The sequence below is a fragment of the Melospiza georgiana genome, chromosome 1 (assembly GCF_028018845.1).
Source record: "Melospiza georgiana isolate bMelGeo1 chromosome 1, bMelGeo1.pri, whole genome shotgun sequence".
Classification (NCBI taxonomy): Eukaryota; Metazoa; Chordata; class Aves; order Passeriformes; family Passerellidae; genus Melospiza; species Melospiza georgiana.
Window position 1 is genome coordinate 479,497 of NC_080430.1, and position 22,935 is coordinate 502,431.

Below are 22,935 nucleotides of genomic sequence, written 5' to 3' on the forward strand. Positions count from 1 at the left end.
TCCCACGCCGGAGGAGCCCAGTCTGGAGGGTCCCACACCTGTGGGACAGGGACACCCCGGGGTCCTGCAGCCCCTGCACCCAAACCCCCCAGAACCCACCCGGGTGGCACCGCGTGTCCCCAGGCAGAGCACAGCCACATACCCGGCCAGTGGCACAGGGCATCTGTGTCCCAGTGGGTCCCCCAGTGACAGCCCTGGTATGAGACCCCCCCCTCCCAGTGACAGCCCCAGTATGAGACCCCCCCATCTGTCCCCAAGGAGCACCGGGGGCATTGGTGCCACTCCCGTGGATGTGACAGTGACCCTGGGGTCGCCCCAGTGGCCACCCTAATGCTGAGCTCTCACCTGGTGTCCAGGTGAGGTTTGGTGGTCACAGAGCACACGGGAAGCCGCTGGCACTGGCTGTGGCACTGTCCTGGTGGTCCCTTGGCCATGGTCAGAGCCTATCCCGGGGCTGCAGAGAGACCCCTGTGCCCCCCGCCCAGTCCCAGACAGAGCACCTGGAGCCCCGGAGCCATCAGAAGCTTTTATTTTAAATAACCTCAAAAAATAGAATTGCAGAGAGCAGAGCTGGGGAAGGGGAGCGGGGCGGGACCCCCTGCCCGGCCGGGGCTCGGGGGCGGCTGTCCCGGTGTCGGTCCCGTCACAGGACCCGGTTCCCTTTGGGATGAAGCAGCGGCAGCTCCCAGCGGTGTCCGTGGTGAAGCTCTGCCCGCACCGTGGACGCCCGGCTCTGTCACACCGGGGGCACGGGGAGAGGCCACACAAAGCCCAGCCGAGCCCCCCGAGCCCCCCACCACCACCACCACCACCACGGTCCGGCCCCAGCGGTCACACCACCCTTCCCCATCCAAGTATCGAGTCCCAAAGCGCGCAGTTACCCAGAGCAAGCAGAAGCACAAGCTGCCCCCCATCCCCCCGAGCAGAGCTGAGCCCTTCCGGGCCCTTTTCCTTTTCCTGGCTGTTTGCCCAGCGTGCTCCCAGCTTCCCCCCGCACAGAGCTGCACTGGGGACCCCAGGGCTCAGCCCGCAGCAGGGCGGGCCCAGCCTCCCATCCCAGCGTGTCCTTAGGGAATGAACGCCATCCAGTCCGGAACAGGCTGGAAGGTTCTGGAAGCAGAGGGAGCCTCTGAGGGCCCCTCTTGTCCCAAGTCTGGCTCCAGTGGATGCAACTCCACTGTGCCCAGCTCCTCCTGGTCTGTGTGGCTGGAGCCCACATGGAAGATCCGGGCCCAGTGCTGGCTCCTCCAGCCCTTTGGTGTCTTCCCACGCCAGGAACGTGCCGTGTCCCAGCCTGGCTCTGCCCTGCCCCACAGCCCCGGCTGGAGGCTCCTCCAAGTCCCAGTGCTGAATCTGGCTGGCAGTGTCACCTTGGCACCGAGCCCTCAGCTTTGTCCCTTTGGCTCTGTCCCCTCAGTTCCATCCCTTTGGCTCCATCCCTTTGGCTCTGTCCCCTCAGTTCCATCCCTTTGGCTCCATCCTTGTGGCTCTGTCCCCTGGGCTCCATCTCCTCCAGGCTCGCCGTGGGTGACCCCATGAGCCGAGGGCGGGTCCTTGCTGGGGGTGTCTCACGGGGGGTTCCAGGCTGGGGGATCACAGGCGGCCGGGGCAGGGTGGGGGTCCTGGTGGGGGGGTGTCAGCGCAGGTCCCAGCGTGGGGGTCGCAGGCGGCCGGGGCTCCCGGGGCTCACAGGCAGCCGGGGCACGGCGCCGGTTTCTCCTCGCCGCACTCGCGCTCCGGCGCTCCCGGCACTCTCTTCTCGTCGAAGGCGCGGGCGCAGCCGCCGGCCTTGGCCCAGAGCTGCCCGCGAGGGGGCTCGGGAGGGCGGGGGGCCAGGCAGTCGGCGCAGCAGCACGGCGGGGGCAGCCCCGGCGCGCGGGGGCTCGGGCCGCCCCCGGGGCACTTACAGGGGGGCACGGGGGCCGGGGCGGCGCCGGGGCCGGGCGGGGGCTCGTCCTGCATCAGCTGCAGGAGGATGTCGGCGGCGCCCGAGGGGCTGTCGGGGCGCGCCGGGGGCGCCCCGCGGGAGCAGGGCGGCAGCAGCAGCGCGGGGGGCTCGGGGCCCTTGGCCAGGGGGTCGCCGGCGGCGCAGGGCGCGGCCAGGCCGGCGCCGTGGGTGCGGCGGTGCCGCAGCAGGTGAGCCTTCTGGCTGAAGCCCTTGCCGCAGTCGGCGCAGCGGAACGGCCGCTCCCCGGTGTGCGTCCGCAGGTGCACGGCCAGGTTCACCTTCTGCCGGAAGCGCTTCCCGCACTCGGCGCAGGCGTGGGGCCGCTCGGCGGCGCAGCCGTGGGGACACTCGGAGCACGCATGGGGACACTCGGCGCAGCCGTGGGGCTGCTCGGGGCAGCCGTGGGGCCGCTCGGCGCAGGGGTGGGGCCGCTCACAGGGGTGGGGATGCTCGGCACAGGTGCGAGGATGCTCGGCGCAGCCGCGGGGACACTCGGCGCAGGCGTGGGGCTGCTCACACGCGTGGGGCCGCTTGGGGCAGGCGTGGGGCTGCTCGCAGGGGTGGGGACACTCAGCGCAGGGGTGCGGCCGCTCGGGGCAGGGCTGTGGCTGCGGCTGCCCGCAGGTGTGGGGCCGCTCACAGGCGTGAGGATGCTCCGCACAGGCGTGGGGATGCTCCGTACAGGCGTGAGGATGCTCCGTACACGCGTGGGGGTGCTCCGCACAGGCGTGGGGGTGCTCGGCACAGGTGCGGCGCTGCTCGGCGCAGGTGTGGAGCCGCTCGGCGCAGCCGTGGGGACGCTCGGCACAAGCGTGGGGACGCTCGGCGCAGCCGTGGGGACACTTGGCGCAGGTGTGCAGCTGCTCGGCGCAGGTGTGCGGCCGCTCGGCGCCGCCGAGGCCCGGCCGGAGCCCCCCGTGCTCCGCGCAGGCCTCCCCGCAGAGCCCGCAGGGGAAGGGGCTCCCGGCGGGGTCCAGGGCGCCGGGGGCCGCGCCGGGGGTCCCGGTGTGCACGCGCTGGTGCACCCGCAGGGACAGTTTGCTCTTGAAGCGCTTGGGGCACTCGAGGCAGGTGAAGGGCTGGCGGCCCAGGTGCGTCTTCTGGTGTGCCAGCAGGTTGGGCTTCTGGGCGAAGCGCTTCCCGCACTGGGCGCAGGCGAAGGGGCGCTCGCCCGTGTGCACCCGGTAGTGCGTCACCAGGTTGCCCTTCTGGTTGAAGCGGCGGCCGCAGACGCCGCAGGTGAAGGGCCGCTCACCTGTGTGGATGCGCTGGTGGGTGGCCAGGTTGGTTTTGAGGCTGAAGCGCTTGCCGCAGGTGTCGCAGCGGAAGGGGCCGCGCCCGCCGGCGCCGTGCCCCCCGTGCCCCCCGTGCCGCGGCGCCCGCTCGCACTGCGCCAGGCCCCGCCCGCACTCGGGGCACGGCCAGGGCCGGCCCTCGCCCGCCCGCGGCCCCGGCGGGGACCCGGGGGGCTGCTCGGCGCCCGGCTCCGCGGGGGGGGCGCCGGGGCACGGCTTGTGCCCCGCGTGGCTCTTCTGGTGGGCGACGAGGGCGAGCCAGAGCCCGAAGCTGTTGCCGCACTGATTGCAGATGAAGGGCTTTTCCGGGGAGAGCACGGCCTCGCCCGGGCCCGGCTGCGCCCCCAGGGGCCCCAGGAGGGGCGGGCCGGGCGCGAAGGGCGCGGCGGGCGCCTCGGGGGGCCGCAGCAGGGGCACCTTGGGGCAGAAGCCGTCGCCGCAGTGGGCGCAGGGGAAGGAGGGCTCGGCCGGGGGCGGGGGCGGGAAGCCCTTGTCGGGGCACGGGAAGAGCTCGGCGGCGCCCTCGGGGAGCTTGGGGGCGGGCGGGAGCGGGGCGAAGGGCGCGGGGTCCTGCGGGGCGGGCGCGGGGGGCAGCAGGGCGGGCGCGGCCCCGAAGGGCGCGGCGGGGGCCGGGCCGCGCGCGGGGCAGCGGCGCTGGCGGGGGATGTGCGTCTTCTGGTGGGCCTTGAGGGACACCTTGTCCTTGAAGCACTTGTGGCACTGGGCGCAGGGGAAGGGGCGCAGGTCGGTGTGGGTGCTCTGGTGCGTGACCAGGTTGGTTTTCTGGGTGAAGCGCTTGCCGCACTGGGTGCAGGCGAAGGGCCGCTCACCTGTGTGCACCCGGTAGTGCGTCACCAGGTTGGTTTTCTGGTTGAAGCTGCGGCCGCACAGGAAGCAGGAGAAGGGCCGCTCGCCCGTGTGGATGCGCCGGTGCGTGATCAGGTTGGGCTTCTGCCGGAAGCTCTTGCCGCACTCGGGACACACGAAGGGCGCGTCCTCGGGGCAGCCCCGCGCCGGCGCCCGTGCCCGCGCCTTGCCCTCCTCGGGGTGGGCGCCGTGGATGCGCTGGTGCGCCAGCAGGTTGGCCTTCTGCGAGAAGCTCTTGCCGCACTGGGCGCAGGGGAAGGGCCGCTCGCCCGTGTGCACGCGCCGGTGCGTCAGCAGGTTGGGCCGCTGGCTGAAGCTCTTGCCGCAGTCCCCGCAGCGGAACGGCTTCTCCCCGGTGTGGATGCGCTCGTGCGTCACCAGGCTCTGCTTCTGCCGGAAGCCCTTCCCGCACTGGGCGCAGCGGAAGGGGCCGGGGACGCCCCCCTGGGCCCCCCAGCAGCCGGCGCGGGGGGCAGGGGGGTCCCGGGGGGGCTCGGGGCCGCGCTGCCCGCCGGGGAACCAGCGGCCGGAGCTGCCGCCCGCGGCGGCCGGGAACAGCTCCAGGGAGCCGGCGCCAATCCCGGGCTTCTCCTCGGGCTCCACCTTGCTCACCCGCCCGGGCTCCACTGCACCGGAGAGAGCCCGGGGTCAGCCCGGCTCCCGCAGAACTCCAGGCTGTCCCGAGTGGGGAGGACCCGGGCCCAGCCCCCCTGAACCATGGGGGCCCTCACTGCTGAACCACGGGGACGTGGGACACCCCAAAGGGCCTCAACTCTCTAAGCCTCTCCTGATGTGTGACACCCCAAAGGGCCCCCAAATCCCCAGTTTAGGACACGCAGGTCCAAAATTGTCCAAATTGGCTCAGAATGGCAAAAAGTGGTCTAAAATGGCCAAAACTGGCTCTCAAAACTGGCCCGCAATGGCCACGAAGTGGCTCAGAATTACCACATATTGGTCATGACTAGCTGTGAACTGGCCTAGGATAGCGCCAAAATGGCTGAAAACTGGCCCAAAATGGCTGAAAAAGGTCTTTGAACTGGCTCAGAAAAACCTCTAACTGGCCCCAAAAAGTTCTAAACTGGCCCAGAACACCCCCAAAGAATCCCATCTCACCTTTTCCCCTGAGCCCCCCAGTCCCACTGCTCCCCCAGATCCGGACTCACCGGCGCAGGGGCTGCCCAGGGCCTTGGACTCCTCCGGGCCCGTCCGCGCGGCTCCGAACGGCTCCTCCGGCGGCTTCATCCCGAACAAACCCCCCGGCTTAAAGAACCGGTACCCTGGGGGGACACGGGGCAGTGCCATCGGGACCCCCGGCGCGGCTGGGACCGGGCTGATCCCGGGAGAACCGGGCTGATCCCAGGAGAACCGGGCTGATCCCGGGAGAGCCGGGCTGATCCCAGGAGAACCGGGCTGATCCCGGGAGAACCGGGCTGATCCCAGGAGAGCCGGGCTCTGGCACAGGGGATGGAGCCGCTCCTTGGGAACGGGCTCCAGGTGGGCTGGGACAGAGCCATCCTGGGCTCTGGGCTTTCCCTGCAGCCTCTCCCAGCCCCGGGAATCCCCAGAACGCTTTCATCATCCCAGTTCAAAGTCCCCACAAAAATGCACAGAGCTCTGTGTGGAAAATCCCACCCCAGCCCCTATCCCAGGTGTCCCACGCTCCCCTCACCTGTGCAGGGATCCGAGGGGATCTCGGCACCCACAGCATCCAGCTGGGATCCGGCCCGTGGCGCCGGGCTCAGCCGCGAATACGGGAGCAGATCCAGGGCGTGGGCGGGCTGGGGAGGGGGCAGCGGCTCAGAGGCATTTTGGGGTCATTTTGGGGTGTTTGGGGACCTTTCCCTGCGTTTGGCCACAGGCCGAGGACAGGGATTGTGCCCCTATTCCTGCATCCCAAATATGAGGGTCCTCACTCCAGGATGGAGCCCCCATCCCTGCTCCCCAAACCAGACCCCTGCTCCCCCAAATCGCATCCCCATGCCCCCAAACCAGACCCCTGCTCCCCCAAATTATATCCCCACTCCCCCAAACCAAATCCCTGCTACCCAAACCAGACCCCTGCTCCCCCAAATCACACCCCCACCCTCCCAAACCAAATCCCTGCTCCCCCCAATTTACATCTCCACCCCACAAACCAAATGCCTGCCGCTCCAGCAGATCCCTACACCCCAAACAAGATCCTTGTTCCCCCAAAAGAGATGCCCAGCCCTACTCCTCCAGACCAGATCCCCGACCCCCAAACCCGACCCTGTCCCCCCCGTCCCCACTGCCCACCCCCCAAACCAGCTCCTTTTCCAGCCGGGACACGCACCGAGGGAGGAACCTGTCCCGAGGAGCCAGTCCCGCTTCTCCGGGCACACTGAACCCCTCCGGTCCCCCGGTCCCTCCCGGGTCCCTCTCGTGTCCCCAACCCCCGTAGCTCCGCAGGGAGGGGGTGCGGCCCCCAACGCGCCCATTTCCCGGATAAACTGCCGGGGGTCCCAGGGGTTGGGGAAAAACCCCTCGGAAAAGCCCCGGGGATCCCCCCGGAACGCCCCCAAGGCCGCGGGGGGAGCAGGAGCGGGGATCCCCCGGGAGCTCCCCCGAACCCCCGCGTACCTGGGGCGCTCCCCCCGCCGACATCGCGGCCCCTTCCCGCGCCCTGCGGCCGCTCCGGCTCCTCGGGGCTCCTTCCCGCGGCTCCGCGGCCCTTCCCGGCCTCCTTCCGCCACCGAGTCCCTCAAATGGCCGCGGCGGGTCCTGCGAGAGCGGGAGAGCCGCGCTGAGAGCGGGGATGGCGCGGGGGTGGCGCCGGAGCGGCGGCGGAACCGGGCCCGAGCAGCGCGGCGGTCCCGGAGCGGCTCCGGCGGCCTCGGCCCCCCCGTCCTCCTCCTCCTCCTCCTCCTCCCCCCGGAATTTGGGGTGCGGAAGGCGCCGAGCGGGGCCGGATCCGGCTGTGAGCGGCGAGAGCCGGGAGCGCTGGGAGTTGTAGTTCGGGCTGGGATGGGATGGATCGGACGGGACGGGAGAATGGGGTGGGATCCGATGGGATGGGAGCGGCAGCAGGGAACGGCCCCGGCACAGCATCGGCTTGTCCAGCCGGGAACGGCCCCGGGAGATGGGAATGGCCCCGGGAGAGCCGGGAATAGCCCCGGGAGAGCCGGGAATGGCCCCGGGAGAGCCGGGAACAGCCCCGGGAGAGCCGGGAATAGCCCCGGGAGCGGGAATGGCCCGGAGAGAACCGGGAATAGCCCAGGGAGAGCCGGGAATAGCCCCGAGAGAACCGGGAATAGCCCCGGGAGAGCCGGGAATAGCCCCGGGAGCCGGGAATAGCCCCGGGAGAGCCGGGAATAGCCCCGGGAGAGCCGGGAATAGCCCCGGGAGCCGGGAATAGCCCCGAGAGAACCGGGAAGAGCCCCGGGAGAGCCGGGAATAGCCCCGGGAGCCGGGAATAGCCCCGAATGCGGGAATAGCCCCGGGAGAGCCGGGAATAGCCCCGGGAGAGCCGGGAATAGCCCCGGGAGAACCGGGAATAGCCCCGGGAGAGCCGGGAATAGCCCCGAGAGAGCCGGGAATAGCCCCGGGAGCCGAGAATAGCCCCGAATGCGGGAATAGCCCCGGGAGAGCCGGGAATAGCCCCGGGAGAGCCGGGAATAGCCCAGGGAGAGCCGGGAATAGCCCCGGGAGAGCCGGGAATAGCCCCGGGAGAGCCGGGAATAGCCCCGGGAGAGCCGGGAATAGCCCCGGGAGAGCCGGGAATAGCCCAGGGAGAACCGGGAATAGCCCAGGGAGAACCGGGAATAGCCCCGAGAGAGCCGAGAATAGCCCCGGGAGAGCCGGGAATAGCCCCGGGAGCCGAGAATAGCCCCGAATGCGGGAATAGCCCCGGGAGAGCCGGGAATAGCCCCGGAGAGAACCGGGAATAGCCCCGGGAGAGCCGGGAATAGCCCCGAGAGCGGGAATAGCCCAGGGAGAGCCGGGAATAGCCCCGGGAGAGCCGGGAATAGCCCCGGGAGAGCCGGGAATAGCCCCGGGAGAACAGGGAATAGCCCCGGGAGAACCGGGAATAGCCCCGGGAGAGCCGGAAATAGCCCCGGGAGAACCGGGAATAGCCCCGGGAGAACCGGGAATAGCCCCGGTAGAGCCGGGAATAGCCCCGGGAGAGCCGGGAATAGCCCCGGGAGAGCCGGGAATAGCTCCGGGAGAACCGGGAATAGCCCGGGAGAACCGGGAATAGCCCCGGGAGAACCGGGAATAGCCCTTGGAGAACCGGGAATAGCCCCGAGAGAACCGGAATAGCCCCGGGAGAACCGGGAATAGCCCCGGGAGAGCCGGGAATAGCCCCGAGAGCGGGAATAGCCCCGGGAGAACCGGGAATAGCCCCGAGAGAACCGGGAATAGCCCCGGGAGAGCCGGGAATAGCCCCGGGAGCCGGGAATAGCCCCGGGAGCCGGGAATAGCCCCGGGAGCCGGGAATAGCCCCGAGAGAACCGGGAATAGCCCCGGGAGAGCCGGGAATAGCCCCGGGAGAGCCGGGAATAGCCCCGGGAGCCGGGAATAGCCCAGGGAGAGCCGGGAATAGCCCCGGGAGAGCCGGGAATAGCCCAGGGAGAGCCGGGAATAGCCCAGGGAGAACCGGGAATAGCCCAGGGAGAGCCGGGAATAGCCCAGGGAGAGCCGGGAATAGCCCTTGGAGAACCGGGAATAGCCCCGAGAGAACCGGAATAGCCCCGGGAGAACCGGGAATAGCCCCGGGAGAGCCGGGAATAGCCCCGAGAGAACCGGGAATAGCCCCGGGAGAGCCGGGAATAGCCCCGGGAGCCGGGAATAGCCCCGGGAGCCGGGAATAGCCCCGAGAGAACCGGGAATAGCCCCGGGAGAGCCGGGAATAGCCCCGGCACAGCATCCTCCCGGCTGGAATGGCCCCGGGCGTTGGGAACAGCCCCGGCACAGCCTCGCCTCGGCAGTCAGGAATAACCCCTGGGGCTCGGGAGGAGCCGCGGCGTGGAATCACCGCACCAGCCGGGAACAGCCCCGGGAACAGCCCCGGGAGCCGGGAACGGCCCCGGGCACACCGGGCCGCGCTCCCCCGGGCCCGGCGGCTCCCGCGGCAGCTCCCGGCCATCCCGGCTCCCTCCGGTGCCGGCCGCGCCTCGAGGGGTTCGCAGTGAGCCCCGTGCGCCCCAGCACCGGCTCCCTCCCGCGGGACCCCCGGACCCGCCGCTGCCACGGGCGTCCCCCCCCTCGAGACTCCGGCAGCTCCAAGCACACCCTGGGACCCCCGAGCCCCCCCAGACTCACCCTGAGCCCCCAGAGACCCCGGACCGTGCCCCCTCCCCTCCCGGGCCACGTGACCGCGACCCCCGGGACCCTCCCCGGGAAACTCACGGGCGGCCGCTGCCCCGCCGCGCGGTGACGTCACGCGCGCGGTTACGTCAGCGCGCCGCTGACGTCATGGTGTCAGCCACGGCCGCGTCCGGCCGCGCCCCGTTCCGGGTCGGGGGGCGGGACCGGGGCCAGCGCCCCCTAGCGGCGCCATGGGACAGGGGATGGGAGGGGCCCGGGAGACCCCGCCCCCCCAGTGTCCCCCAGTGTCCCCAGTGTCCTCCAGTACAGCCCCAGTGTCTCCCAGTGTTCCCCAGTGTCTCCAGTGTCCCCCAGTGCAGCCCCAGTGTCCCAAGTGCCCCCCCACTATCCCTTACTGTCCCCCAGTACAGCCCGAGTGTCCCCCCACTATCCCTTAGTGTCCTCCAGTACAGCCCCAGTGTCCCGAGTTTCCCCCCACTATCCCTTAGTGTCCCCCAGTACAGCCCCAGTGTCCCGAGTGTCCCCCCACTATCCCTTAGTGTCCCCCAGTACAGCCCGAGTGTCTCCCCGCTATCCCTTAGTGTCTCCCAGTACAGCCCCGGTGTCTCCCGGTGTTCCCCAGTGTCTCCAGTGTCCCCCAGTACAGCCCCAGTGTCCCAAGTGCCCCCCCACTATCCCTTAGTGTCCTCCAGTACAGCCCCAGTGTCCCAAGTGCCCCCCCGCTATCCCTTAGTGTCCCCCAGTACAGCCCCAGTGTCCCAAGTGCCCCCCCACTGTCCCTTAGTGTCCTCCAGTGCAGCTCCAGTGTCCCCAGCATCCCCCCGTGTCCCCCAGTACAGCCCCAGTGTCTCCAGTTCCTCCCAGTAAGTTCCAGAGCCCCACAGCGTCCCCCACTGTCCCCCAGCACAGCCCCGGTGTCCCCCAGTGCCCACCCCGTGCCAGCCGCACCCCCTGGTGCTCCTCGGTGCCCCCCCCACCTCCGGATACCGCCCCCACCCCATGCCCGGGCCGTCAGCACCTCCCTCTCCCCCCAGTCCTGCTGCGGGAGGGGACACCCGGACAAGGACGGCCGGGAAGAGCGGGAGGCTGTTCCCAGGGTCTGGAGCACATTCCCGGGCAGCAGGAGCTGTTCCCGGGGCTGCAGGGTGTTCCCAGACGACTGAAGCCCATTCCCGGGGGACAGGAGCCCGTTCCCGGGGGCAGGATGTGACTCCCGGTGGGACATGACAACACTCGCGATGGGACACGAAGCCACCCCTGGGGAACTGGAGGTTGTTCCCAGGAGCCGTTCCCGGGGGGCAGGAGCCGTTCCCGGGGGCAGGAACCGTTCCCGGGGATCAGGAGCCGTTCCCGGGGGGCAGGAACCGTTCCCGGGGATCAGGAGCCGTTCCCGGGGGGCAGGAGCCGTTCCCGGAGATCAGGAGCCGTTCCCGGGGCGCAGGAGCCGTTCCCGGGGGGCAGGAGCCATTCCCGGGGATCAGGAGCCGTTCCTGGGGGGCAGGAGCCGTTCCCGGGGATCAGGAGCTATTCCCGGGGCTGCAGGGTGTTCCCAGAGGACTGAAGCCCATTCCCGGGAGGCAGGAGCCCTTCCCGGGGATCAGGAGCCGTTCCCGGGGATCAGGAGCCGTTCCCGGGGGGCAGGAGCCGTTCCCGGGGATCAGGATCCCATTCCCGGGGGACAGGAGCCGTTCCCGAGGGGCAGGATCCCATTCCCGGGGATCAGGAGCCGTTCCCGGGGGGCAGGAGCCGTTCCTGGGGATCAGGAGCCGTTCCCGAGGGTCAGGAGCCGTTCCCGGGGATCAGGAACCGTTCCCGAGGGGCAGGATCCCATTCCCGGGGATCAGGAGCCGTTCCCGGGGGGCAGAAGCCGTTCCTGGGGATCAGGAGCCATTTTCCCGGGGATCAGGAGCCGTTCTCGGGGATCAGGAGCCGTTCCTGGGGGGCAGGAGCCGTTCCCGGGGTCCAGGAGCCGTTCCCGGGGTCCAGGAGCCGTTCCCGGGGATCAGGAGCCGTTCCCGGGGTCCAGGAGCCGTTCCCGGGGCGCAGGAGCCGTTCCCGCGGCCGCAGGGCGCTCCCAGGGCAGGATGGCATTCCCAGCAGCCCGTGACGCCATTCCCGGGATCTATCCCATCCCATTGATCCCATCCCACCCCGCTATCCCATTCCATTATCCCACCCCATTATCACATCCCATCCCACCCCATTATCCCACCCCATTATCCCACCCCATTATCACATCCCATCCCACCCCATTATCCCACCCCATTATCCCACCGGTCCCACCGCGGCCCCTCCTCCCGCGCCCCGCGGCGGGGGTGGGGGTGACCGGCGGGGCCGTCCCGGGGGCGGATTTGGGGGCAGATCCCAGGAAATGGGCTCATGCCGGCCCGCCGCCAGCGGCCCGCGGCTCGGCGCGATCGGTGAGGCCGCGGCGGGCGGGATGGCGCTGCCGGTGCGGCGGTGGCTGCCGCTGGCGCTGGCCCTGGCAATGGCCCTGGCGGCGGCCGCGGGGCAGTCCCCGCTGCAGCGGCGCGTGGTGCGAGACGTGCTCGAGTATTTCCACGGGCGCAGCAACGTGCACTTCCTCTTCAAGGAGCGGGAGCTGGACGGGGTCATCGAGCGGGTCCGTAACGGCGCTCCGCACCGGGAGCCGCGCCCGGCAGCGGGGAGGGCGCGGGAACGGGAACGGGAACGGGGAACGAGGAACGGGCAGGGGATGGAGCGGCCGGGGGGGAACAGCGGTGAAAGAGTCATCGAGGGGTGGGCAGGGATTGGCATCGGGGACTGGCGGCTCAGGGTGGCCACGAGAGCAGGGAGGGGGTCAGGGAGGGGGTCAGCCAGGAACTGAGCAAGGATTGGGCTTGGGATCAGGGACTGGGGGCTCGGGATGTCCACAAGACCAGGGAGGTGGACAGCAAGGGGGAGAGCAGGGATTGGGATCGGGGATTGGGGGTCCAGGGTGGGGGTCCTGGAGGGGGCATGGGTGAACGGGGTCATCGGGAATGGGGGCAACAGGATTCGGGGTTCAGGGTCCGGTATGACCATGGGAATGGGGAGGGGATTGGGGTGTCCTGGAGGGACAGAGAGAGGGTTGGGGTGGGGATTGGGGTGTCCTGGATGGAAAAGGAGATGAACAGGATTGTCCAGCAGGTGAGTTTGGGATTTGGGGTTCAGGGTCCAGGATGGCCACAGGAATGGGGAGGGGGTCGGGTGTCCCACAGGGAGGGGGTGGGCACAGGGTGCCCCGGGGTGCCCAGGACCGGCCCTGCTGGCCGGGCTGAGCTCGGTTATTCATTAACAGATCCAAACTGATCCCGGTGCCCCCGGAGCCGGGGCCATCCCAGGCTGCCCCTGCACACTGTCCCGTGTCTGGGGAGGGCCAGGACTCCAGGGACCCCCACCCTGGGCCACGTGCCCACCTTGGGGCCACCCTGGGGTCATTCCTGGGATGGGTTTACCAGAGGGTTTCCAGCATTCAGGATCCCTCCCGGGGTTCAGGGTGATTTGGGGTTCCTGTGGGAGCTTTGGGGTCCCTCTCAGGGGTTGGCATCTGTGGGGTTCAGGATCTCCCCCAGCATTTGGGGTCCCTGTGGGGTGGTTGGGTCACTCCTGGGGTTTGGGGTCTCGCTGGGGGCTGCATTCCCTGGGGGTCTGTGGGGTCTGGGAGTCCCCCCAGAGATCAGGATCCCTCTGGGGAGCCCTGCCGTGCCCTGCCACGCCCTGCCACCCCTGTTCCCCCAGGAGGACCCTTCGGGGACCTTTGTGCAGCTCCGCCTGGGCCTGGCACAGACCACGTGTCGGAAGAGAGCGCCGCAGCGGCACTGCCGGGTGCTGGAGAGCCGGGTGAGGCACCTGGGGACATGTCCTGAGGTGTCCCTCCTGCCCGGGGGCTGTCCTGGGCTGTCCCTCCTCCCCGGGGGCACCTGGGGCTGTCCTATTACCCCTGGGGCACACGGCGTGTCCCTCCTCCCTGGGGACGTGTCTTGGGACTGTCCTTCCTCCCCTGGGGCACCTGGGGTGTCCCTTTTCCCCTGGGGCCCATCCCTGGGTGTCCTCCATCCCTGGGTGTCCCCTCTCCCTTGTCCCCATCCCAGGACTCCCCCAGCCCCCCGTGCCCCCACCCGGGTGCTGTGGGTGGCTCAGAGGGGACGGTGTGGGTGCCCGAGGGTCCCCAGGGCTCCCGGGGGTGACATCCCCGGGTGTCCCCAGCGCAAGCCGACCTGCCTGGCCTGCTACAAGTTCGACACCGGCGACGTGCCCAAGGTGCTGGACAAGTACCACAACTGCGGCCCCAGCCACCACCTGGCGGCCAAGGTGAGGTGTCCCCGGCGCCCCCCGGTGCCCCCCGGCGTGTGCCCGGCCGGTGCCAGCCCCTGTGTGCCCGCAGGAGATCCGTCAGCGGGACGAGGCCGAGTGCCGGGCGGTGGAGGAGGCGGGCAGAGGGGGGGACACGCCGTACCTGCCCGGGATGTTCGCCTTCTCCCGGGGGCTGCCGGCCTAGGTGGGTACGGGGACAGGGGGCAGGGGGCGCGGGGAGCCCGTCACAGCCCCTCCGTGTCCCCTGGGTGGGTACGGGGACAGGGGCAGGGGGCACAGGGAGCCCACCACAGCCCCTCTGTGTCCCCTGGGCATAGGTGGGTATGGATACCCCGGGACAAGTGGCACAGGGAGCCCACCACTGCCCCTCTGTGTCCCCTGTGTGGGTACGGGGACAGGGGACAGGGGGCGCAGGGACCCCATCTCAGCCCCTCTGTGTCCCCTGGGTGGGTACGGGGACAGGGGACACAGGAACCTCATCTCAGCCCCTCCGGGTCCCCTGGGTGGGTATGGACACTCTGGAACAGGGGACACTGACCCCACCACAGCCCCTCCGTGTCCCCTGGGCATAGGTAGGTATGGATACCCCGGGACAGGGGACACAGGGAGCCCACCACAGCCCCTCCGTGTCCCCTGGGTGGGTACGGGGACAGGGGCAGGGGGCGCAGGGAGCCCGTCACAGCCCCTCTGTGTCCCCTGAGTGGGTACGGGAACAGGGGACACAGGGACCCCACCACAGCCCCTCCGTGTCCCCTGTGTGGGTACGGGGACAGGGGACAGGGGGCGCAGGGACCCCATCTCAGCCCCTCGTGTCCCCTGGGTGGGTATGGGGACAGGGGGCGCAGGGACCCCATCTCAGCCCCTCGTGTCCCCTGGGTGGGTATGGACATCTGGAACAGGGGACACTGACCCCACCACAGCCCCTCCGTGTCCCTTTCCAGGCTCCACGGCACCGATGGACGCTGCCACCGCCTGTCCCGCTTGTCAACCCCCAGCCCCCTCCGACCCAGGAGGGTCCTGGATGTGTCCCCCCCTCCTGCCTGTCCCCTCTTGTCCCCAATAAACCCAGCGCTGGCTCCGCTCTCGTGGCTCTTATTTCACCTGGCACCCCCCAATGTCCCCAGAGATGAGATGGGGACACGGTGGGTGGGCAGTGGGCACTGGGCTCCGTGCCACCACTGCCTGTGTCACCCCTTGTCCCCAGGGCTGAAAGACAGGGACACAATGGGTGAGAGACCCCTGAGGCGGCAGGACAGAGGGACACTGGAGGGTGGGACACGTTTAATGCACAGTGCCACCACGTGCCCTGTCCCCAACACGTGCCCCAGCCGAGGCTGGGCTCCCCACGGCTGCTCTGGTGCTCCCTGGGGATCCTCTGCTGGGCTGGGGTGGCTCTGGGGGTGCCCCAGCTCCAGTGTGGGGGTCCCAGGGCTCACAGGAGCAGGGAGACAGGCTTGTGGTGGCTCTGGGGGTCTCAGGGTGACACTGTGGGCTCTGGGGGCTTTCCTGGATCCGTTTCTGGGCTCCCACAGATAAGGAAATGCAGCCGGGCAGGGGTGGCACTGAGGGGCTCCCAGCCCTGGCTTGGGGATCTGGACTGGTGCTGGCTCTGGGGGTGTCCCAACCCTGGTTTCGGGGTGCCACAGCTCAGGCTGTGGTGGCTCTGGGGGTTCTTTCTCCTGGTCCCATTTTCAGGGTCCTGTGGCTCAGACAATGGTGGCTTTGGGCTGTGGTGGCTCTGGGGATTCTCCTGGCCCTGGTTTTGGGGTCCTGTGGCTTGAATGATGGTGACTTTGGGCTGTGGTGGCTCTGGAGGTTCTCCATTCCCATCTTTGGGGATTTTCCATTCCTATTTTGGGGGCTTTCCATTCCAATCTTTGAGGATTCTCCATTCCAATCTTTAGGGTTTCTCCATTCCTATCTTTGGGGATTCTCCATTCCAATATTTGGGGTTGTGTGGCTCAGATGATGATGGCTTTGGCCTGTGGTGGCTCTGGGGGTTCTCCATTCCCATCTTTGGAGGTTCTCCATTGCCACCTTTGGGGTCCTGTGGCTCAGATGATGATAGCTTTGGGCTATGGTGTCTTTGGGGGTTCTCCATTCCCATCTTTGGGGGTTCTCCATTCCCATCTTTGGGTGTTCTCCATTCCCATCTTTGGGGTTCTCCATTGCCATCTTTGGGGGTTCTCCATTCCAATATTTGGGGTTGTGTGGCTCAGATGATGATGGGCTATGGTGTCTTTGGGGGTTCTCCATTCCCATCTTTGGGGGCTCTCCATTCCCATCTTTTGGGGTTCTCCATTGCCATCTTTGGGCTCCTGTGGCTCGGATGATGGTGGCTTTGGGCTGTGGGTGTTCTCCATTCCCATGTTTGAGTATTCTCCAATCCCATCTTTGGGGTCCTGTGGCTCAGATGATGGTGACTCTCTGGGGGTTCTCCTGGCCCTGTTTTTGGGCTCCGGTGGCTCGGATGATGGTGGCTCTGGGCTGTGGCTGTTCTCCATTCCCACCTTTGCGTTCCCCAGCCCAGCCAAGGCCGTGTCCAGCCCGCGTGTCCCCGCGGCGCTCAGAACCCGAAGTCGCCGTGCTGGCGGCGGCCGAGGGCGCGCTGTGCCTGCGCGATGGAGTCGTCGGCGCGGCGGCCGAGCTCGCGGCACTCGCGCAGGGCCTGGCCCAGCTGCCGCGTGGCCTCCTCCAGCACGGCGCTGCGCCGCGCCGGCCGCGCCTCCCAGAACCCGGCGCGCACCCAGGGCTGCGGCGGCTCCGCGGGCGCCACGGCGGCGGCGGCGGGCGCGCCCTCCCCGTCCAGCGCCGCGTCCAGCTCGCGGCACAGGCGGAAGAGCTCGCTGCCGCGGCCCGCCACGCGCTGCCCGTCGATGGCCTTGAGGCCGGGCAGCATGGCGGCCAGCGCGGCGCGGTAGGCCGGCGCGGCGCACAGCGGGTTGGCCAGGCCGCCGCGCGGGTCCCGCAGGCGCAGGCTCTCCAGGTGCCGCAGGCCCTGCAGGCAGCGCAGCTGGCGCAGGCTGCGCAGGCGGTTGCCCGCCAGGTTGAGCTGGCGCAGGCTGCGGCAGCCCCGCAGCGGCTCCACGCTGGCCACGCGGTTGGCGGCCAGGTTGAGCACGGCCAGGGCGCGCAGCGCGGCCAGCGGCGCCAGCCCCGCGATGGCGTTGCCCGACAGGTCCAGCCACTCGAGGTTGGAGCAGTCGGCCAGGCAGCCCAGGTGCGCGATGCCGCGGCCCCGCAGCCGCAGCAGCAGGATGGACTCCAGCGAGAACTCGCCCGTCGTGGCCTTGAGCAGCGCCGGCGTCACCCGTACCCCGGAGCCTTCGTCCTCCTCCTCCTCTTCCTCCTCCTCCTCTGAGGGCTCCGACACCTCCGGCTCCTCTGGTGCCTCCTCCCCGCGCCCCTCCATCCCTGCGGGGAGGTCCTGGGGGGACAGCGGGGCTGGGGTGGCACCGGGGACCACCGGGGCGGCCTTGGGGTGCCCTGGGGTGTGGGGACACGTGTAGTGTGCAAGTGGGGCATGACTGGGGGTGTCACCTGTTCCTCCCCACGCCCCTCCATCCCCATGAGGGGTCCTGAGCAGGGAAAGGGGCTGAGGGTGGCACTGGGGAATGCTCTGGAAGGACACGCTGGCTATGGGGTATCCTGGGGTGTGGGGACACGTGTGGGACACATCTGGGCAGGCATTGGGGTGCAGAGACATCTGTGGGAAACATGTGGGGGTGTCTTGGGGGGCTGGGGACACCGGTAGGACCCAAAGGCCATCAGTGTGGTCGGGGGACACGCGGGGGTCATTACTGGGGTGAACCTGGGGCACAGGGACGGCCCCAGAGCCACGGGGAGCCCTCACACCCCCCAACCGGCCCTCACCCCCACACCCCCCAGACCCACCGTGTTCCATCCCCCGGTGCCCCCAGACCTCCCCATTCCCCCCGTCGGTGCCCCCGTTACATCCCAGCGCTCCCGGATCCAGCCCCGTCCCCACAGATGCCCCCTGGTTCCCTCCCCGCTGCTCCCAGACCCTTTTGTGGTGTCCCCGTGAACCCCCCCGAGGCCCTCCATTCCAGCCGCCCCTCTCCGCCCCCCAGGCCCCCCAAAATTCCCCAAATTCCCCCCAAATCCCCGCTACCCCCCCCGCCCCCCCCCCCCGCTCTCACCGCACGGCGGCTCCCGGCGGCCCCCGAGGCCCCGCCCCCCGTTGCCATGGGGATTAGGCCCCGCCCCCGTTACCATAGGGACGAGATCCCACCCACCACGAGGCCACACCCCCGCCTCGCCCCTTGTTTGGCCACGCCTCCTTCGGGGCCACGCCCCCTTCTCCCGCCCCACGCTGCCCCCGGCCCGTGTGCGGGGCCCGAGATCGCGGAGATTTCCATAAAAACGGGGCTTTATTGGCACTGCGGGACACCCCCGCCGCCCCCTGCCCGTGGGGGGAACACCCCTCCGGGAGATTTCCATAAAAACGGGGCTTTATTGGCACTGCGGGACACCCCCGCCGCCCCCTGCCCATGGGGAGGCATCCCTCCCGGAGATTTCCATAAAAACGGGGCTTTATTGGCACTGCGGGACACCCCCGCCGCCCCCTGCCCGTGGGGAGGCATCCCTCCCGTCCCCGCCCGGGGGTTCCCCCACGTCCCGCACCGGGGGCTTCCCAGCGCCACCGGCCACATCGCTCAGGGGCTGCTCCTGCACCGCTGCCGGTGGCAGAACGGGCCGGGATCCTCTGGGATGCTGTGGGATCCCCCTGCCGGGGCCCCCAGCACATCCCGGCGCTCAGGACGTGGCACCGGCGCAGGTGAGGGCTGAGGGGCTGAGGGGTGACCACCGGCACTGCTGCAGGCACTGGCACAGCTCAGTGCAGAGTGCCAAGCATGCAGCACTGGCAGCCGCTGGGAAACCCAGCCCTTCCCAGTGCTCAGGATGTGCCACTGGCGAACCTGGCACACCCCAGTGCTCAGGATGTGCCACTGGCTGCCACTGGGGGCCCTGGCACATCCCCGGCAGCCATCAGGGCCCATGGCACCTCCCAGCACCTCCTGACACCGCAGTGCCAGGCATTCACCATCGGCGTCCACCGGACCCCCTGACACCTGCGGGCATTCAGGGGCACAGGGTGGGGGGCTCTGGCCAGCCCAGCTGGGACCCAGTGACACCGGTGCCAGTGACAGTGGTGGCCGTGGCCATCCCCGCACCGGTGGTGCCCGCCTCCGTCGCCATCCCCGTGCCCGTCCCCGTGCCCGTCCCCATGCCCGTCCCCGTGCCCGTGCCCGTGCCGTGGGTGCGCTCGTGGCGCTCCAGGTGTGTTTTGCGGGTGAAGCCGCGGCCGCAGCGGGCGCAGTGGTGCGGCCGCAGCCCCGTGTGCACGGCCTGGTGCCGGCCCAGGTTGGTCTTGGAGCTGAAGCGGCGGCCGCAGCGGGCGCAGGCGTGGGGCCGCGTGCCCGAGTGCACCAGCAGGTGCCGCGCCAGGTGCGCCTTGCGCCCGAAGCCGCGCCCGCACTGGGGGCACGTGAAGGGGCGCTGGGCGGGGGGCACCTGCGGGGCGTCCTGGGGGTCCTGGGCGTGGCCCTGGCTGCTTTTGGCACCGGGCACCTGCGGCTGGTGCTGGCGGTCGTAGGCACCAGGAACCTGAGGCTGGTGCTGGTGGTCCTGAGCACCGGGTGCCTGCGGGGGCTGCAGGACGGGCGGGGGGTCCTGGGCACAGCCGCGGCCGCCGTTGGCACCGGGCACCTGTGGCAGGAGCTGGGGGTCCTGCACGAAGGGGGGCTCGGCCGTGGGCACCGGTGCGGGGTGCTGGGGGTCCTGGGCCCCGGGCTCCTGTGGGGGCTGCAGGGGGTGCTGGGGGTCCTGGGCACAGCCAAGGGCTTGGCTCTCCAGGTGCTGCCACAGGTGCGATGACGAGCTCTGCTTCCAGGGGATGCCCGTGCCACACTGGGGGCAAATGAGCAGATTCTCCTCGGCAGGGCCGTCCCCGTCCCCGTGCTCATCCAGGTGTCCGTTCCCAGCTCCCGGCACCGCTCCCGTGTGCAGCCCCAGGTGCGGCGCGGGGCTCTGCTTCCAGGCGAGGCTGATCTCACACCCGGGGCAGGGCGGCGGCTTCTCCTCGGCAGGGCCGTGCCCATCCCCGTGCCCGTGCCCGTGGCCCGGGGCGGGGTCCCCGTGCAGGCGCAGGTGGCGCAGCAGGTGCTGGCGGTGGGCGAAGCGGCGGGCGCAGCGCGGGCAGGGGTGCGGCCGCTCCCCGGTGTGCGTGCGCAGGTGCCGGTCCAGGTGCGTTTTCTTGCGGAAGCGGCGGGCGCAGCGCGGGCAGGGGTAGGGCCGCTCGCCGGTGTGCGTGCGCAGGTGCGAGCGCAGGTGGATGCGCTGGCGGAAGCGGCGGCCGCAGTGCGGGCACGGGAAGGGCCGCTCGCCCGTGTGCACCCGCAGGTGCCGCGTCAGGTGCGCCTTCTTGCCGAAGGCCTTCCCGCACTGCGGGCAGCAGAAGGGCCGCGGGCCGGGCTGCGAGCGGCGCCCACCGGGGCCGGGGCTCATCCCCGCGCCCGTGCCCGTGCCGGTGCCCATCCCGAAGGCGATCCCAACGCTGTCCAGGTGCGGCCCCGGCCCCCAGGCCGGCAGCACCCCGTAGCCCAGCTCCTCGGGGCACGGCTCCTCCGCCTTGCAGGCGCCGGCCATCCCCGGGGGCCCGGCGGGCTCGGGGGGGAAGGCGCCCGGCAGGGGCGGCGGCGCCAGCGGGGCCCCGGTTCCGGCTGCGGCCGCCCAGGCCTCGGCCTCATCGTCCTCCTCCTCCACCTTCACCTTCCGCACCAGCCACGGCCCTGCGGGTACACGGGAGGGGATGTGCCAACGCCAGCATATCCTGGCACAGCCACCGGGACACGGGAGCTGCCACCCAAGGACGTGGAGCTGCCACTGGCACCGGGCACGGTGACCACCAAGGCCAACGGCACCGTGGTGACCGTCACTTCAAGGACCTGGCACAGTCCCTGGCCCTGGGGACATGGTGACCATGCCCCAGGGACCCAGCGCTGCCACCAGGCCCAGGACAGGGTGACAGTGACCGTGTGGCCCCAGCGCTCCCGGGACACGCCTGGCACTGCCGCTGTGACCGTCCCTCACCTGAGTCGTGCAGCTCTGGCTCCCCTGGATCATCCCTGTCATCCTCGGGGGGCACCTCCGCCTTGGGGACCACCAGCCATTCTGGGGGGACAAAGAGCCACAGACAGGTCCCTCCCGGCTCAGGGGGGCCCCGAGCCCCCCGGGACCCCACCGAGACCCCCCCGAATGCCCCAGTGCCCACCTGAGCCGGTGCATCCCGGTGCTTCCATCTCCTCCGGCTCCGTCCTGGCCACGGGGGGACCTGCGGGAGCGGGAAGGGGGCAGGCAGTGAGCCCCCCCAGACCCGAGCTCGGGACCCCCTGCCCGCCGGGGGGGTCGGGAGCCCCGGGACCCCCGGGCACGGTGGGGGCGGACACTCTCCTGTCCTGCCTGGTGGGTCCGGGGGCTCTGGAGGGGTTCGGGGGCAATGCGGGGGGTTCAGGGGGGCCAGGCAGGGTTCGCAGGGATCCGGGGGGCTCTCGGGGGATTCCGGGGGGCTCTGGGGTGTTCCAAGGGGTTCCCGTGGAGCGGCGTCCCCGTCCTGGTTCCCCAGGAGCTCACGGCCGCCCCAGCCCCGCTCTCCGTCCGCCCTGGGCCCCCCCGTACCCCCACCCGAGCCCTTTCCGCACCGCCGGCCCCCCTCGGTCGCCCCCCGAGCCGTTTTTGTTCCCCGCTGTCCCCTCCGTGTCCCCTTCCCGTGCCCGCCCGCCCATCCTGCCCCTCCCCGCCGGCCCCCCGCCCTTCCTGCCGCTCCCGGTGCCGCCCCCGGTGCCGCTCCCGGTCACGATCCCGCTCCGCTCCCGCTCCCGCCGTACCCGCGGCCTCGGGGCTGCCCCGGCCCCACCGGCGCCGCCGCCGCCGCCGCCGCGCCCCGCCCCCCGCGGTGGCCGCCGGTCCCCCCGCCCCGCCGGGACCGCCCCCCCCGTGCCTGCACCCCCCCGCTGCCCCCGTGCGTCCCCCCGGTGTCCCCGTGTGTCCCCGTGTGTCCCCGTGTGTCCGCACCCCTGCGCCGAACCCGTGTGCCCCGTGGGGGGGACACGGACACGGACACGGCTGGGCTGGGGACAGCATGGGGGGGGCATGGGGACACGGACAGGGACACAGGGGGGACACGGGGGAGACAGACAGGGACACAGAATGGACACGGACACGGACATGGCTGGGGACAGCATGGGGGGGCATGGGGACACGGACAGGGACACAGGGGGGACACAGGGGGTACATGGACAGGGACACAGGGGGGACACGGACAGGGACAGGAGCACACCAGAGGCCTTGGGGACACTCAGGGAGACATGGGGAGAACAATGGGCAAGGACACGGGATAGAAACGGCGACACGAAGGGCATGGAGGGGACATGGAGGGCACGGGGGGACACAGGGGGGACACGGAGGACACTGTGTGGGGGGACGTGGGAGAACACAGGACCGGGCTGTGAGGGTACATGGGGCTGGGAGGACACAGGAGACATGAGGGGACACAGGACAGGGACATGGGGACACAGGTGGGGTACAGGGGACACAGACAGGACACAAGGGGACACGCGACAGCGAGGGGACACGCGGCAGGGACGTGGGGACACGGGGGGCTGAGCGTGAGCAGGACCCGCTGTCCTGCCACATCCGTGTCCCTGTGGCCCGTGCCGGATCCCGGATGTCCCGTGCCATTGCCTTCTCCCAGGAAACGGGGAGATGTCACCCTGGTGTCACCATGGCCCCCCCCAGGCGCCAGCTGTGCCCAATCGGCGTCACCACAGCTGGTGGCACTTCTGGGGACTTCCCATAAATCCCGGAGCCACTGGGGCTGGTGAGCCAGAGCTGGGGCCGGTGAGTGGTGCTGGGGTGGGTGACATTGGGGTGGGTGACATTGGGGTGACCCTGCTGGACCCCTGGCCGGGAGGACATCCAGGAATTGTGACCATGGGGACACCTGGATCCCACTTTTGCAGGGACGCCGGATCGGCCATGGCCGCGGTGGCGGGGCCGGGGGTCACCGCAAGGGTGGCGGCCGTCGCTGTGCTGTGGGTGACAGCCGTGGGGGCGGCCACGGGGTGAGCAACGGGAACGGGAACGGGGAATGGGAATGGGGATGGGGATGGGAGATAGGGAATGGGAATGGGGATGGGGATG

General features: G+C 70.3%; 4 protein-coding genes across 7 annotated transcripts in view; 2 read left to right on the forward strand and 2 right to left on the reverse strand.

Annotated features, from left to right (window-relative positions):
* Window positions 1–1,686: 1,686 nt before the first annotated feature.
* On the reverse strand, window positions 1,687–22,772 carry LOC131090154 (uncharacterized). Its single transcript, XM_058035315.1, has 16 exons — window positions 22,747–22,772; window positions 21,621–21,733; window positions 21,008–21,067; window positions 20,827–20,907; window positions 18,827–20,525; window positions 17,947–18,113; window positions 16,287–17,199; window positions 14,328–14,409; window positions 13,802–13,893; window positions 11,671–12,364; window positions 10,374–10,435; window positions 9,541–9,615; window positions 6,709–7,087; window positions 5,780–5,888; window positions 5,274–5,387; window positions 1,687–4,736 (listed from the first exon to the last, which is right to left on the reverse strand). Exons 1-16 carry the CDS (start codon window positions 22,770–22,772, stop codon window positions 1,687–1,689), a joined length of 7,716 nt encoding a protein of 2,571 aa, XP_057891298.1.
* On the forward strand, window positions 11,822–14,794 carry RARRES2 (retinoic acid receptor responder 2). 2 transcript variants are annotated; one of them, XM_058045652.1, is made up of 5 exons: window positions 11,822–12,019; window positions 13,138–13,239; window positions 13,606–13,710; window positions 13,784–13,897; window positions 14,634–14,794. In XM_058045652.1, exons 1-4 carry the CDS (start codon window positions 11,837–11,839, stop codon window positions 13,895–13,897), a joined length of 504 nt encoding a protein of 167 aa, XP_057901635.1. In that variant the 5' UTR covers window positions 11,822–11,836; the 3' UTR covers window positions 14,634–14,794. The 2 variants fall into 2 exon arrangements, with proteins under 2 accessions (XP_057901635.1, XP_057901628.1); XM_058045645.1 differs by having other exon boundaries at window positions 14,655–14,794.
* Window positions 16,071–17,974, reverse strand: LRRC61 (leucine rich repeat containing 61). Of its 3 annotated transcripts, none has more exons than XM_058045611.1 (2): window positions 17,947–17,974; window positions 16,071–17,140 (listed from the first exon to the last, which is right to left on the reverse strand). In XM_058045611.1, exons 1-2 carry the CDS (start codon window positions 17,947–17,949, stop codon window positions 16,280–16,282), a joined length of 864 nt encoding a protein of 287 aa, XP_057901594.1. In that variant the 5' UTR covers window positions 17,950–17,974; the 3' UTR covers window positions 16,071–16,279. The 3 variants fall into 3 exon arrangements, with proteins under 3 accessions (XP_057901594.1, XP_057901586.1, XP_057901604.1); XM_058045603.1 differs by lacking the exon at window positions 17,947–17,974 and adding an exon at window positions 17,874–17,921; XM_058045621.1 differs by lacking the exon at window positions 17,947–17,974 and adding an exon at window positions 17,874–17,900 and having other exon boundaries at window positions 16,071–17,199.
* LOC131090175 (SCO-spondin-like) overlaps window positions 22,771–22,935 on the forward strand; it is a 38,992-nt gene continuing 38,827 nt past the window's right edge. Inside the window, 1 exon segment of the mRNA XM_058035354.1 lies at window positions 22,771–22,856. Within this exon segment, the coding sequence (XP_057891337.1) occupies window positions 22,771–22,856 (86 nt within the window).